Source organism: Seriola dumerili, unplaced genomic scaffold (genome assembly GCF_002260705.1).
Source record: "Seriola dumerili isolate Sdu_G_001 unplaced genomic scaffold, Sdu_1.0 BDQW01000002.1, whole genome shotgun sequence".
In the NCBI taxonomy this organism is placed as follows: domain Eukaryota; kingdom Metazoa; phylum Chordata; class Actinopteri; order Carangiformes; family Carangidae; genus Seriola; species Seriola dumerili.
The window spans coordinates 9325532-9339749 of NW_019174257.1; the positions used below are offsets into that span (position 1 = coordinate 9325532).

The window sequence follows — 14218 nt, forward strand, 5'->3', positions numbered from 1 at the left end:
TAACAGATTCTGCCTGATTGGTATATGGCCTTTATTGCACCACTTTTATATCTTTAGTTTTCATTCTGCTTTTTTAACTCAATGTTTTATCATGCATCACAGGGGCCGTGGGCCTGGGTTGGTGTTTAACAGCTTTACTGGAGAGCTGTGACTCTGGCTGCTGCTTTAGTCAGCTTTAGTTAAAGCTTCGGATTGTTTGGTCTTTTCATAATTTGTTGTGGGCCTAAATCATTCCCCTTTAGCCTGAGCCGTTTTAGTAGTTTGAATGTGTGTTGTGAGTGTGGTTAAACCTCTAGATCACGACTGACCATCCCATGTGAGTGATTTTGTTTTGCGTTGTTTATTGTATTCATTTTGTTTCTAATTTGCAGCTACGTGTCTGACTATTTTACACAAGTAACATTGATTTATGTAGTTTATTTTGTTTAAGTTGCAAATAGGTGGCAGCCTATTTCAGGCGATTATTGTTTTGTGTAGTTTATTGTATTTATTTTAGGCCTCATTTGCAGATTATGTGTCCAACCATTTAATTTTTAATTTGTTTCTTTTTTTGTTTTGTTTTTTACACTCACAGTGTTTTGTTTGAGTGTAGCCCTACTAATTGTACTTATTCCTCCTTGTCTTTTCAGAGGCTGAGAGCCTGAACTGGACCCCCAAAAGCCCAATGGCCCACAAGAACAGTGTTGTATGACAGCTATATATAGCAGCTACATCTTCATTGGCTGCATTCTGAAGGTGACACAATATAAAATAAGATGGTCATTAAAGTTTTTGAGTGATGATATTAAATGGGAGTTGAATTGTGGAAGAGAGTGGGATAAAATTATTTAATGCAGCCGTGTCACTTCTCCTAACTCTAATATTATATCACCTGAGACACAAAATTGTGCCTAAGAACTGTAAGAACCAGGAGTGAAACCAACTTGGACGGTGCAGGGCAACAGCCTGTGCTTTCCAAGGTCCTTTTTTGAGGACTTAAAGAATGATGTCTTTGTCCACCACGTTGCCCTCATCTTGCAAGTGAGCATTGAACAGGCCGTTCTAAAAACACACGGCTCCATGCCAGCTCCAGAGAAAGCCATTTGGACATCTAATAGCTGTGGACCAGGCCAGCTTAATGTAAGCCTTATTGTGATTACCTGATGTAATGACAGCCAATCCAAATACGGCCTGTAAGCCATTACAGGCCGAACAAGAGGAACACATTATGCATTGCACTATGTTAGCCTGACAGGGTCTGAACAATGCAGCATGAAAACATTTCCACCCTGTTATTGTGACCCCTAAGGGAATGGGGAGAAACTGTTTTGGGCAGTTTCATATCCCAAATACCACCGACCGTACCTTTGAAGGCTGGCAACAGGCCTTAAAAGCCGTGTCCGCAATCTTAATGTAAACACAGATAAAAGGATTGGAAACATTTATTCACATCGAGCTGTTAAAAGTTGACGATGCTGTTTGAAATGTGTGTCTCAAAGCTTGTGCCAGTAAATCGCAGGAAATGTAAAATAGCAGTAATAGTCAGCTGTAACATAATGTCATTGAACATCAAACTCTTTAGATATCTGCGAAAAATACAACTTGATTGGCCAATTAGTTCCAGCTCAGGAACTTTAACTATTTACCATGTGTTTTTTGGGGGGATTACTGCAAACAGGTAGAGCCGATTGTCAGAATGAATGACACTGACATACATGACAGAAATTGGCGGGAAATGTGCCATCTGTGATTGAGGCCAATTTTCCCACTCGAGTTCAGAGAGAAACATGGAGCACACACATGATTTTCCACCCTCACTCCTATTAACTAAATTGTGGCCAATTTAAGTCCAGATATGAGAATTTTGTGTGGGAAAAGTTGACACCAGTCCAGTACCTGTAGAGTCTCACACAGTCCAAGCTGCTTCAAACATCATTCACTCTTTCCCCTTGTGAAAAACTACATCTCAAAACCTTTCCAAAAAAATATCAAAATCTGTTTCAGCTCTTGTCTGTTTGTTTTTAGATATAGCCTGTGGGATTCCCTGCCCTGTTGACACTTTATAACGCTAATCGTTAATCAAGATTACACTGACTATCTCATTACACAAGACAACCTGTAAGGGAGTGAGATAATTCATCCGCTTTTGCCTCTCTGCCTGCCTCAGGAATGTTTTCAGAGAGGCTTTAACTTTTCGAAGCACTTTATTCTCCTGGAACCTTGTCCCACGACTTGGCTCATTCACTGCAGGACAGGATCTTTGCATTTACCTAGAATAATTTCCCGGCTGAAAAGAAGCTATTATTAATACCACCCCACACACTCTTGTTTCAGTCTCTCTTGTGAATGCTCAGTTTCCTAAACCCAGGTCTGCTAAAGCAATTGCAGCTGGCCCTGACACTTAGTCAAGCACCAGCTGGTTTCTTGACGGAAAGGTACAGTATTTATAAATACTTAAGCCTATTGTGCATTTGTGTGCCTCTGACAGATGTTTGCAGATTAGTTAAATGCATTAAATATTGTGGAACCAGAAATGCAAAAAAAAAGACAAAAACATATTTAAAACATGACCACAGTTCTTCTTTTATGTAAGATTCTTTTATTAATGGTGGATGTGTTAGTTCTCATGGCTTTAGCTGTGGTTCATGGTTCACGGTTCATGTTAAGAGGCCGTTTTGGTGGTTTTGGAGAACAGAGGGAGGGGAAGGCACCAGGTCAGTGAGGGAAAAGTGGCAGGAGAGGGGTGAGGTTGCCCCAAATTGCTGATTTATGGACAGTTTGGTGGTTTCTGCATTTAATGATATAGTTCAGGGACAGATCTGGACAATGACGTAGTTGAACAGAAATTACATGAGGCACACTCGATTCATTTTGTTTTCTATAAATGTCATTAACATGTGACAAAAGTTCACTTGTTACTAATGCCAAATCTTTTTTCATGAATTTGTCTGAACATTACACAATCTCTTCATGCCAGACACATCACTCGACATGTGACAATATAAATAATTTGACCGCGCAGGCAGATTTTTTCCAGTGTTTTGAGAAGACAGCATATTAGCACTCACTAGAAGAAAGCAGTGGGTAACTTTCAGTGTGAGGTAAATCGAGAGCTCCACATAAATTTTCTGGTATTCAACCAGGATGTTGAGTTTCAGTTTTTCATCCAGCTCTGTTTTTAAGAGGGCCAGGAACCGAAAGCCAAGACAGCATTCAAGGGCAGCTTCACCCCCAAGAGAGCAGAGGTATCCCGTTGCTGAGGGTGAGTGAAGGCATTGTGGCAGAGGAATCATGTGATCACAGTAGGGCCGGTGCGTCCAGTCTTCTCATGGAGCTGAGAGACCTTCAGGGCAATGTCTACCAGGGGAGCCAGCATGACCTGGACGATGAGATAAGACAAACACACGGAACATATAATGACTTCCTGTTCAGGTCATACCATCCTCACATATCTTCCAAAACACACATCGCTTTTTTATAGCCCTACCTGCAGGTGATTGGAGGATCAAATTATTTAATGTAGAGTAATCAGAGTTAAAATATTTTCTTTAAATAAGTATAAAAACATCACTCGAGATAGGCTGCTTCAGGAAAAAGCTAAATGTAAATGATGCAATCATATGAACGAACTGGTCATGCACTTCCCTTGAGATGACAGCTAATCTAAGTTTCAAAACTATGAGCAGAAACATGAACTATCCTGACCTGGTCTGACCAGAGATCTGCCAGAATGAAATCATTTTCTGGTGGTGATTCTCAACCACAGTGTGAGCCAGAGATGAGAAAAACATAGTGAAATCAGAAAATAATTTTTTTTGGCTGAAATATGAGGTGCTTCCTCTTCTCTAAACCTGTTCTTATCAAAATGCAACCCTCTGGGTGTGTAAATCAAACTAACCCAAAGTCAGCCAACTGAACCATTAACCCGGTGGACATTTATCTGTCAAGTTAAGATTCTGAAGCAATATGTTTCTGCTTATCCGTTCATCCATGATGTGTAAGCAGTGAAGAGGATAAAGGGCTTGAATGGAACTTTTATTCATTTTTTTTGGGGCTTGTCTCACTTTCTTGTTCTACATCAACCCCCTGTCCACACCAGTCAAAACAACTTTATGAAGTGTCTAGTTGGAACCTCGCACTCTTTATTTTTCCCTTATGCTCTTTTCATAGTGGCCCTGATAAGCTGCTATAACTCAAGACTTGGCCAAACATCTCCATCATCTCCCACGTTGAATATAGGCTCTGGAACTCGTTTTTTTGGGGAGCTCCACCCAATGCAAGCTGGCTGTCTTGCATGTTACAGATCATTCCACCCAGCAAGAAGGGTATGGGGGCCCATGACTTAAAGCCCCTTAAAGCTCAGTTTGGTTTTGACAATGGCAATAATATAGTGAGATGAACTTTGACCAGTTCTGTAGAAACTGTTACCTAGGTGGGTATCCTTTCTTTTCTTTTCCTGTGATTTTTGACATATGAAAATATTCAAGAGAAGAGAAAAACTGTTGCTGGTCCCATGGATATTTATTTTCCTATTTGATGACTTCATTGTCTACATCTTTCTCTCACTGGATCTAGCTGGCTGGAATGACTCCTTATTGTCCTGACCTGTGGGTCCTGGTAAATCTTCTGGGGGTCCTTCTCATAGCTGTCTATGTAGAGCCTGACAGTTGCCCCCGCGCTGCCTGTACCGCTGAGACGGAAAATAATCCTAGAACCATCGGAGAAGATGATCCTGAGGCCCTGCGAGAGTGAGAGAAAGACGGAGGAGAGATGATGATAAATGGAAATGTACAGTAACAGGAAAACATGTGTAGGTAGAATGTATTAGGTGCAATGTGACATGGTTGCATTCTAAGAGTTATTCATTGGGCATTATCCACTATAGCGATATAACTTTATTAGGTTTTCAGTCAATTCTAACATTAACTCAACCATTTACACTTTTAAAGATGAGATCAGTTCAAAATACTAACGATTAATTACAGTAGGAATACGCAAGAATGCTTTAGTTGAACTGAAGGTGGACACTAAAAACATTTTCATTTAAGAAATGGGTTTTCGTCTGATGATAGATGAGGGAGCACAGGATCCAAATGTAATGAGGTCCGCTTTGTCGGCTGCTTACCTGGTTTTTGGACACACTTCCATCAACAGGGTCGGTATAGGCAAAGTTGTCAGCAATAGCCACCTCGTAAGTCTTATCACCTGACGACAACTTCTTTCCTTTGAAGGATGGGTCAAACATTGCTGTCTCCAGACCCTTGATCATCTTGTTGGCAGCATCTGAGTCGACCTCCTCATAGTCGTACCTGCAATGGAAAGTTGAAATTAGGTTGATGCAAAAAATATGATCTGCCAGCAAACTGGCATCAGAAAATTACAGATTTTTGGTCACAATAAAACACTTCAAGTTTAATTTGAAGAGGTAGGAGTGATAATTTTACACTTCAATGGAAGCTAGTACAGAGTTTTGCTATAGAAAAGATCGTTCCCATTATTAAGCCAAGTGTAGGGCTTCTTTCCTCAGCTTCCACTCCAGCCTGTGTGATTTAGGGGTTATATTTGACCAGTTCATGTCGTTTGACACCCATATTAAGCAGATGACCAGATCTAGGTTTTTCCACATCAGAAACATCAGTAAACTGAGACCTGTAGTTTAAAATGCAGAATTAGAAATTCTCATACATGCTTTTATTTCTTCATGCATTGACGTACTGTAATGCACTAATAGAACGCAATACAATTCAACAGCACTACAAAACTACCTTCCCAAAAAAACTGGCAACTGAGTGTACATGAATCAACTGTCTCTGGGCTTTCATGTGCTGTAGTTCTCTTATTTGCCACTAGACAGCGGCAGAGTACAATTTGACCAACCCACATCATCCCTGTAGGTGCTAAAAAAAAAAAACAAGTCCTGGAACTAGCAAGTATTAAAAACATTTTTAACACTGGCAACCTGAAATACTTGTCTTGTGGGACTCAAGCCCACATGTCATACACCATTCTACACGGTTCAGTGCTGACCTGGTGAAGAAGTTCCTGCCAAACTTCTGCCAGTGATCCTTCATGATATCCTCCACACTCTGTTTCCTGGTGGCTAAGATTGACAACCATGCAAGCACCGCCCACAGGCCGTCCTTCTCGCGGATATGATCTGAGCCTGGTTGGTTAGCAGAGGGAGAGGAGAGGGGGTGAGTGAGTAAGTAAGGGGCACTACTTTCTGTTACTGGAGTTCTGGCTACACAAATCTGATGACTTTTACTCACCAGTGCCAAAGCTCTCCTCTCCACACAGTGAGAGTTTGCCAGCATCCATCAGGTTCCCAAAGAACTTCCAGCCAGTTGGAGTCTCGTACAGCTGCATCTTAAGATTTTTAGCCACACTGAAACAGATTGGCACACACAATAAACCACATAAGTAAAAATGTATCTGTAACTCAAGGGAGTTCAGACTTTTTCAGTTTACCCAAGAAGGAAAACTTTAAAGAATCCATTTTGTCATACGGTATTTACTTGTCAAGGGCTCCACTGGTGGGCATACTGCGGGCCAGTCCTTTGACACCAGTCTTCTGGAAGTAAGGGATGCTTGTAATGTTGGCAGCAATGACAGCAACTGAGTCTGAGGGGTTCACAAAGAAGCCATGTTTACCCAGCACCATGTTACGGTCCTGAAAAGGGGGCAAAACAAGTGGGAAAGACGGACCAGGGTTAAAAATCACAAAGAGCAGACATGATTTAGTTTAATTTACAAGAATTAGTTTCCTGAACTGTGATAAATGTTTGTTCAGTAGGTTAACTTGTGCCAGCCCTTCTGGAGTTTTCTTGAGAAAGATTCAGATGCTTAACTTGATGAGTTTTTTTTTCTATAGTATTTTAAAATCCAAAACAAAAAACATTATGTAAAAAACACTCCTTATCTCTCATTATGAATTCTGAAGGAAGCAGAAGGAAGCCAGATTTAGTATATTTCTAATCATATAACCCAATACTGTTCCATATTAAAACTTGTGTTTTTCACAAAATATGAGAACAGTTCTTTAGGGGGAAAGCTAAAGAAAAACTGCTGACTAAAAACATTTGCTGTCCTCGTTAAAGGCTGTGCCAAAGTCAAAATTAGTTCAATTCAGCCTCACCCCAGGACGAGGCCCATTATTACTCTAGTCTATTAAAAAGAAAAAAAACTAAAATTAAAAACTTAATAGAACAGAGTTTATTAAATTTGTTTTATGTGAGCTGACATCATTGATTAAATTTCAGTTAAAAACTTTCACAACTATGCTCTCACCTCCCCCCAATATACTGTCTGATTAAACTGCTATAAAATACCCTCCTTGGAGAGAAAGTTGACTTACACCATCACCATCAAAGGCGGCTCCAAAGTCATATTCTCCTCCCTTCATGGTGTTGACCAGGTCAGCAGCGTAGGTCAGGTTGGGGTCAGGGTGGTGGCCCCCAAAGTCCTCCATGGGGACACAATTGACTGCTGAGTTAGCAGGAGAACCCAGCTCTTCACAGACTATCTTCTTCACATATGGTCCGACCACTAGAGGGAGAGAGTGTGTCGTTAAAAGGGGCCATCACACCTCTCTAGATATAAAAAACTGGACACTTCTCCAGCATCTTGCTTTGTACTAAAGTATAAACCATGAAACTCCTTTACGCTGTGATGCTCTGGAAATCACAAAAGCCTGTGTTGTGCCGTTTCATACCTCCATGCATAGCATCCAGTCGGACATTAATGTGTTTGGCTCCAGACAGAAGCTCTTTCAGTGCAGCAAAGTCAAAGATGCCCCTCAGCATCTCAGCATAGGCCTCCACAGAGTCCACAATCTCCACTGAGACAAATAAAGTGGAAACAGAACTCAATTAAGATAGCAGTACATGATCAAGAGCTTTGTGTAGCGAACTAATTTTTATCACACACTGGTCACATTAGTTAACAGGTCTCACAATTTAATAGCATTCACTCATTATTTCAGATGACCAGATCATATTTAAAAGCAAAATTTGTTATCACATTCCAAGTGCCTTGTATTCATTTTCAACCTTGAACAAAGGAATTATTGAACTGCTATAAACTGTTTATCTTTCATTTGAGGGTAGGACTCTTCATGTCAATGTACCTGTGAAAGGCTTGAAAGTTTCCACATCAAAGGTCTGCTTGCCAATCTTGGACAGATCCACTTTCAGCTCTGGGCAGATGTGATACTCCTGCAGGCCTTTGCTGATTTCAAATATTTTGTTTGTGATGCCCTCTGGGGCAGGTCCTGGGGAGAGAGAAAGGCAGAGCGGATGGTTCGGGATTATATCCTTACAAATACACTGTAGCAAATGCGAATAGTGTGCCCAAGTCAAACAGCGCTCTTAAAATGACTATATACATTTCCCTTCACTGCTTGCAGTGCAACATAGCTGGTAGAGGAGCCTTAGCCCTGTGAGCTCATGTGACAACTGGGAGTATAATGTTGTCTCAACTCACCTCCGCTGGAGATGTTGTACTTGATGCCAAAATCTCCATTGGGGCCCCCTGGGTTGTGGCTGGCTGTGAGGATGATGCCACCAACTGCCTTTATCTTGCGGATCACACAGGAGACTGCTGGGGTGGACATGATGCCATTCTGACCAATCACCAGGTGATTAATCTGCAGGCAGGAACACATATGCACATGCATTGGTTTAATGCACACATCCATAGACTCGCAAACAAAAGGAGAAACAGAGGGAGGTACTAGATAAAGATTAATCCAAAAACAATAGCAGTTTAATTTGAAGGGCAGGGGTAGCCAAGCTGAATGTACAGGCACTCTAAACATGTTATTCTCAACACATATAGTACTGTGCAAAGGTTTTTGGCACTTTAGATGTTTGGATTCCTATCCATCACACAATACCATCAGGCAGGAACATACATGGTCCAAAATTAGCTCTGCAGCCTGATAACGACTCCAAACATTGAGCCAGCATCATAAAGAACTATCTTCAGCAACAAGAAGAACAAGTAGTCCTGCAATAGATGGTATGGTCCCAACAAAGCCCTGATCTCAACAACATGGAGTCAGTCTGGGATTACATGAAGAGACAGAAAACACTGAGACAGTCTAAATCTGTGGCAAGAACCTAAAATGGTGGCAAGTTCTCAGAGATGCTTGGGACAACCTACAATTTAGGTACCTTGAAAAACTGTGCACAGGTGTACCTAGGAGCATTGGTGCAGTTGTATAGGTAAAAGGTGGTCACAGCAAATATTGATTTGATTTGGATTTGTTTCTGTTAGCTGCAGATTGTATGAAGTCAACTGACTTGTGCTTTTCTTAAGTGTTTAACTCCTTTACATTTACTACAGAAGAGGTTACATAAAAATATCATTTGTTTATCTTCCTGTCGCTATCTTAGTCCAACAGCTCTGCCTATTTAAACATACAGCTGTTTGCTTCGTGTAAACACAGGAACAGCAATGCCTCTGTCTGGGCAGCATTGGTACATGATAGTTTCCTCACTGATTCATTTCCTAACAACAGCCACTTGTGGAGAAACTGCAAAACATATTCAACAGCTTTGTGCAACTTGAACCTATTGGCATCAGTGAAAAACCCTGAATTCACCATTAGCTGCTTTGCAGTAACCGTACCAGGGACATCTCATGAGAAAGGTCACAGCCTCAGTCTAGGCAGCAACAACAACGCCGTTTCCAAATGTGATGAGGTTCCTTTTTGTTTGCAGTTGTGGGTGCTGCATTTGGGATAAAAGCACTGGATGATTAATATCTAAAGATGTCAAATGAAACGCAAAAGTACTGTATGTACTACTCATTCATTTCTGTTCTTGACCGTGCAGTTCCCATCTATGCTACAGACATATGCAGAGCAACGTGACTGGCTGCACGTTGCTCGTCACGCCCCCTCTGCTCGCCTAAAATCGTTGCTGGCTGTAACATCAGAGTGAAGGCAGCCAGTGGCATCTCACCAGTTATTATGAAACAACACAACGTCAGGTTATCATGCTTCCTTTTACAACACTGAGACCCACTTCTGCTCATTTGTAAAATTGTGCATGACCAACACTTGAGATTGTGTGGAAATCCAAAAAAAGGTTTCAATCTTTTAGGCTAGAGCAAAGATGCTATCGTGTCAGCATGTAAATGTCAAAGGTAATAGTTGGAAGTGACCTCCTTCATGCACTTTATCCAAAAGATCATTGCGGTCAAACTGGCACCGGAGACAGTGCAAGAAAATCCAGACGGGTCTTGATAACACCTGTTATTTTAACATGAACGTGGAGGGTCCACTAAATGCTGTGGACCTCATGAGAATCGTTCAGTGGCCTGTCACAAACACAGAGTCCAGGCCAATATCAATTATCACAGCATAATAAGTAGAGGAATGCAATGCCTGCTCCACCAGTGTCTCAGTTAAACCGTGCTTGTAAGGGCATGCACCATTAATATTAGTTAGCTAACTGAAAGTCATTCATTTCAGAGGATTGCATCACTTAGCGTTACATTTTGAAATGTTGAACTGAACACGTTTGAAACCCCAGCAAACCTTTGAACAGGGCTAACGTGAACCACACTTCAACTTCAATATCAATAACGTTACAATAATGTTAGCAACATGTATTATATGTTATTAGTGAGTTATTAGCGTGCATTCGCTACAAAATTAACTATTGTTACCGTGGGTATTGACTAGTTAAGTTTCTCCTTGTAGCTAACGTTAACCGAACAGACCATAAATTATCATATAAAGGACAGCAGAGTAAAACTTGACAGCTAACTTGATAGCTAGCTTGACATTAACTTGCTAGCTGACAAGTAATTCCGTAAGAGTCTGCTGGACTGGGGGTGTTTTAGCTAACTTAGCTAGCTACACAGACACGGGGAAAAAGCAAAGGTGGACAGTATTTCTTTCTTTCTACTGACCCCGTTGCCAGCTGCAATCTGAACGATCAACTGAATCGCGTCTTTCATGAAAAACCTCCCATCTCCTCCCACCACCAGAGTGGCCGCTTGGCGTTCAGCGGGCTCGATGACAGAGATAATGCTCTGAATGAAGTTTTCCGCATAGTGCTGGTTCTGCTGGAAAACAGTCACTCTCTTCCTCAGACCGCTTGTCCCGGGCTTCTGGTCCGTGTACGGCTTGGTCTTCACTTTCGTTATTTTCACCATTTTCGATCCCCCAGTGAGCGCACCTATTAGCAGCCCTGTGTGATCCGCAGTCCCTGACCCGAGGAGGAGGCGACTGCAGTGTCAGAGTAGCCACACATACACAGCGGACAACTCCCCCCTTCATAGACCCGCCTTCTCAGTTTAAAGGGCAAGTAGAGCCCATGTAGGATTTCTTCACACTCAACAACATGGGATAGATTATTATTATTTCCTATAACTTTTGGCCCCGTCTTTGGGATTGAAAAATATGGGATAAATAACATTATTGTACTGAGGTTACCCAATGCTGTTCAGGGCCGTAACCAGGACTTTAGAGATGCTGAGGTTTTGAGCACCCCCTGCAACCAACCACAAGCCTCACATTTTAAAAAGTAGGCTTTTTATGTCAAAGGGATGGAGAGCATGAATATGCCTCTTCTATCTCATGTTGGAGTTATTGTGATTACAAGTTTCCAACTTGTAAATTGTGCTCATGTCAGTGTCAAAGTAATAACTGCAAATGGGAAACTCTGACTTTATACCCAACATGGCTTTTCACAGTATGGGAGTGTCTTAAAATTAAGCAAATAGGGATAACTCATGTCAGCCAAAGTGTCTTTGAATGTTATTAAATTCAAATGTAAGGGATATAATGTTATATTGTCAATGCACAGTACTCTGTAACACGATCAACTCTGTAATCATTTAATCATTTCGAAATGTTTACATGGCACATGTGAGAAGAAAGGAAGAAAAATGCATAGGGCAGGAAAACTTAAGTGCCAGGATATGAGCAAGGCTATGAGGCTGTTTCAATCTGCTGTGGTACACATCACTGCAGGCTTAACCAGTATATAGAAATGCAGATGAGGCCTCAATTTAATTCATGCTTCAGCAGACCTTTGTACCTTTAAGGTCAAGACACATGCACAGTAGGGTCAATGACTGCAAGGCTTGTGGTCCAGGCCCTATAGAAACTACTGTCAATGAATTAAATAATGAATTCTCTAATAAGTCAAATAAATATCACCTATGCCCTTACAAATACTGAGAGAGAAAGATATTGCAGTATAACTCTCTATATGAGTGAATTTCACAGGGAGAATGTTGTGAAATAGTCCACCTCAGGCCACTGCTGTTTGCCTGTTGCACCACAGTCTGTTTGATCATCATAAGCAGAACAAAGTTTAACGTCCTGCCATCATGACAATGGAGCATGTGAATGAGTGTGGAGTCTGTTGTTTACACAGGATATGTATCTGGCTATATACAGTGTGTATATGTATATGATTGCATCTCTCAATAGCCTTGAGAGAATGAAATTGCAGAGCATATAGCCTACCAGGAGCAGAGTACTCATATTTTCTGGCACTGTTGATTTAGTGGCATATTCATTGTATTGTATAATTAATCTAATTGTTTTAATTTTATAGAAAATCGAGTTACAGAAATCATAGTGAACTAAAAGGTATAAGACAAAATTAAAATGAAACAAAGTTATTTGAAAAAAAACAAACATAAAAAACACAACGATTTGAAATAACAGTGCAGAACGACAGTCCCACAAAGTAGTAGATGTTCAAATTGGCTCAGAACTCCTGAAACCCAGCTACCCTGAGCAGTCAAGTGTTACCAAACCTCTGTGTTGGGAGAGGAAGAGCAGACAGGGGCTCAGGACATTAAATACATCTCAAATGCCATGTGACATTTAGGTAACGGGCTCTACTGTTTCAGCAGAGAAAGTCAAAGGGCAAATAATGACCAGAGAGATATAAATAGGAGGTCAAGACTGTTCTCAGCTGAAAAGGCCAAGGGCAAATAAAGTTTAGACTCGAGCGCAATGCAAAGGAATGTATTTCATTGCCAAGCCCAAATCCTCACAGCACCATACTGTATCAAGAGTATAGACAGTGGGGACCAATATCTGCAGAGAAATACAGATTTGATGCAGGGCTGAAAAAGACATTAAGTATTAGGAACTTAAGTACAATCATTTATTTAAAAGTAAAAATAATACTCAGTAAACACTGATTTGGTGATTAACAGGTCTCAATATCTATTGGTTAAAACCAAGCTAAATTTGTGATTGTTTTATTTTATCTTAATTTGTCAAATTTCATTCCCTTACAGCGATCACCTCTCAACAAAACAAAGGGAGCCAGCAACAATACAGCATATATCCCCCACCCCCCTTCCCACCCCACAAAATAAATAAAAGAAAAATAAATAAATGCATACCGACACACACACACACACACATACACATACATACTTTAGCTTTATAAAAAACAGGTATAACTCATTTTGAACTATATAGCTGTTCTTATTCCTTTCTCCTCCATCCACTCCCCCTGTCTTCCCCTCCCCTTATATATTAGTTTTTTTATTAATAATATTATTTTTGTATAATATTTGTTTTCTGAATCCTCTTCCATCTTATGTCAAATAGTTTTGCTAGATTCCTAATCCTGTGATTTATTATCTCCATTTTATACATTTCATTAATTGTGTCCTTCCATCTGCTTGATTGTGGTGCCTCTGGTTTCAGCCAGTTCTGAAAAGATATTTGTCAGTTTGTGGAGAGAGCTGCTGTGGTATTCTGGCAGTAATAATTGCTCAGGCCCCAGAAGGAGATTACACTGTAAAATAGAATCCATAATCTTATTTATTTCCGTCCATTATGTCCGTAAAACAGGATTGTTTTTAATAAAGGTTTTTTATGTGTAGCTTTAATTTCAATGTGAAGCAAGTCCTAACTACATGTTAGGACCAGCTTTGGGCTCTTCCTCACATCCTGCAGGACAGCACTGAAATGCTGAAACTGTCATCTGTTATCTGTCGCCTAATTGTTTAAGAAGCATTCACTTTTGATTAGCAGCTGTCGTTATAGCAAATAATGTCAACTGTACATTCAATTCACACTTTTTTAAATGTTATCAGAAGATTCTGTGTTTTCAAGAGAGCTGCAAGAAATCCAGGCTCCAGATTTCCCCTGAGAACATGCCTGTTTACAAGGTCTTAAAATCGTCTGCCTTTATTTAGTGCATTACCTGAAGAAACAAGACACTGATGTGGAACACAGTGAAGTGATTCA

At 40.6% G+C, this 14218-nt stretch overlaps 1 protein-coding gene across 1 annotated transcript; it reads right to left on the reverse strand.

The window, feature by feature from the left end:
* Positions 1 to 2553: 2553 nt before the first annotated feature.
* pgm1 (phosphoglucomutase 1) lies at positions 2554 to 11215 on the reverse strand. Its single transcript, XM_022739109.1, has 11 exons — positions 10900 to 11215; positions 8461 to 8623; positions 8105 to 8248; positions 7691 to 7816; positions 7334 to 7524; positions 6495 to 6649; positions 6249 to 6364; positions 6007 to 6142; positions 5105 to 5288; positions 4585 to 4719; positions 2554 to 3358 (listed from the first exon to the last, which is right to left on the reverse strand). The coding sequence occupies exons 1-11, from the start codon at positions 11143 to 11145 to the stop codon at positions 3269 to 3271; spliced, it is 1686 nt and encodes a 561-aa protein (XP_022594830.1). The 5' UTR covers positions 11146 to 11215; the 3' UTR covers positions 2554 to 3268.
* Positions 11216 to 14218: the final 3003 nt, after the last annotated feature.

What these genes read in the sequence shown, in the direction of transcription:
- pgm1 (XM_022739109.1), bottom strand. Translation starts at nt 11,145, where the DNA reads ATGGTGAAAATAACGAAAGTGAAGACCAAGCCGTACACGGACCAGAAG. An exon ending in GTACAACATCTCCAGCGGAG is followed by an intron (nt 8,249 to 8,460) that starts GTGAGTTGAGAC and finishes CTCTCTCCCCAG; the next exon opens with GACCTGCCCCAGAGGGCATC. An exon ending in ACTGGATGCTATGCATGGAG is followed by an intron (nt 7,525 to 7,690) that starts GTATGAAACGGC and finishes CTCTCCCTCTAG; the next exon opens with TGGTCGGACCATATGTGAAG.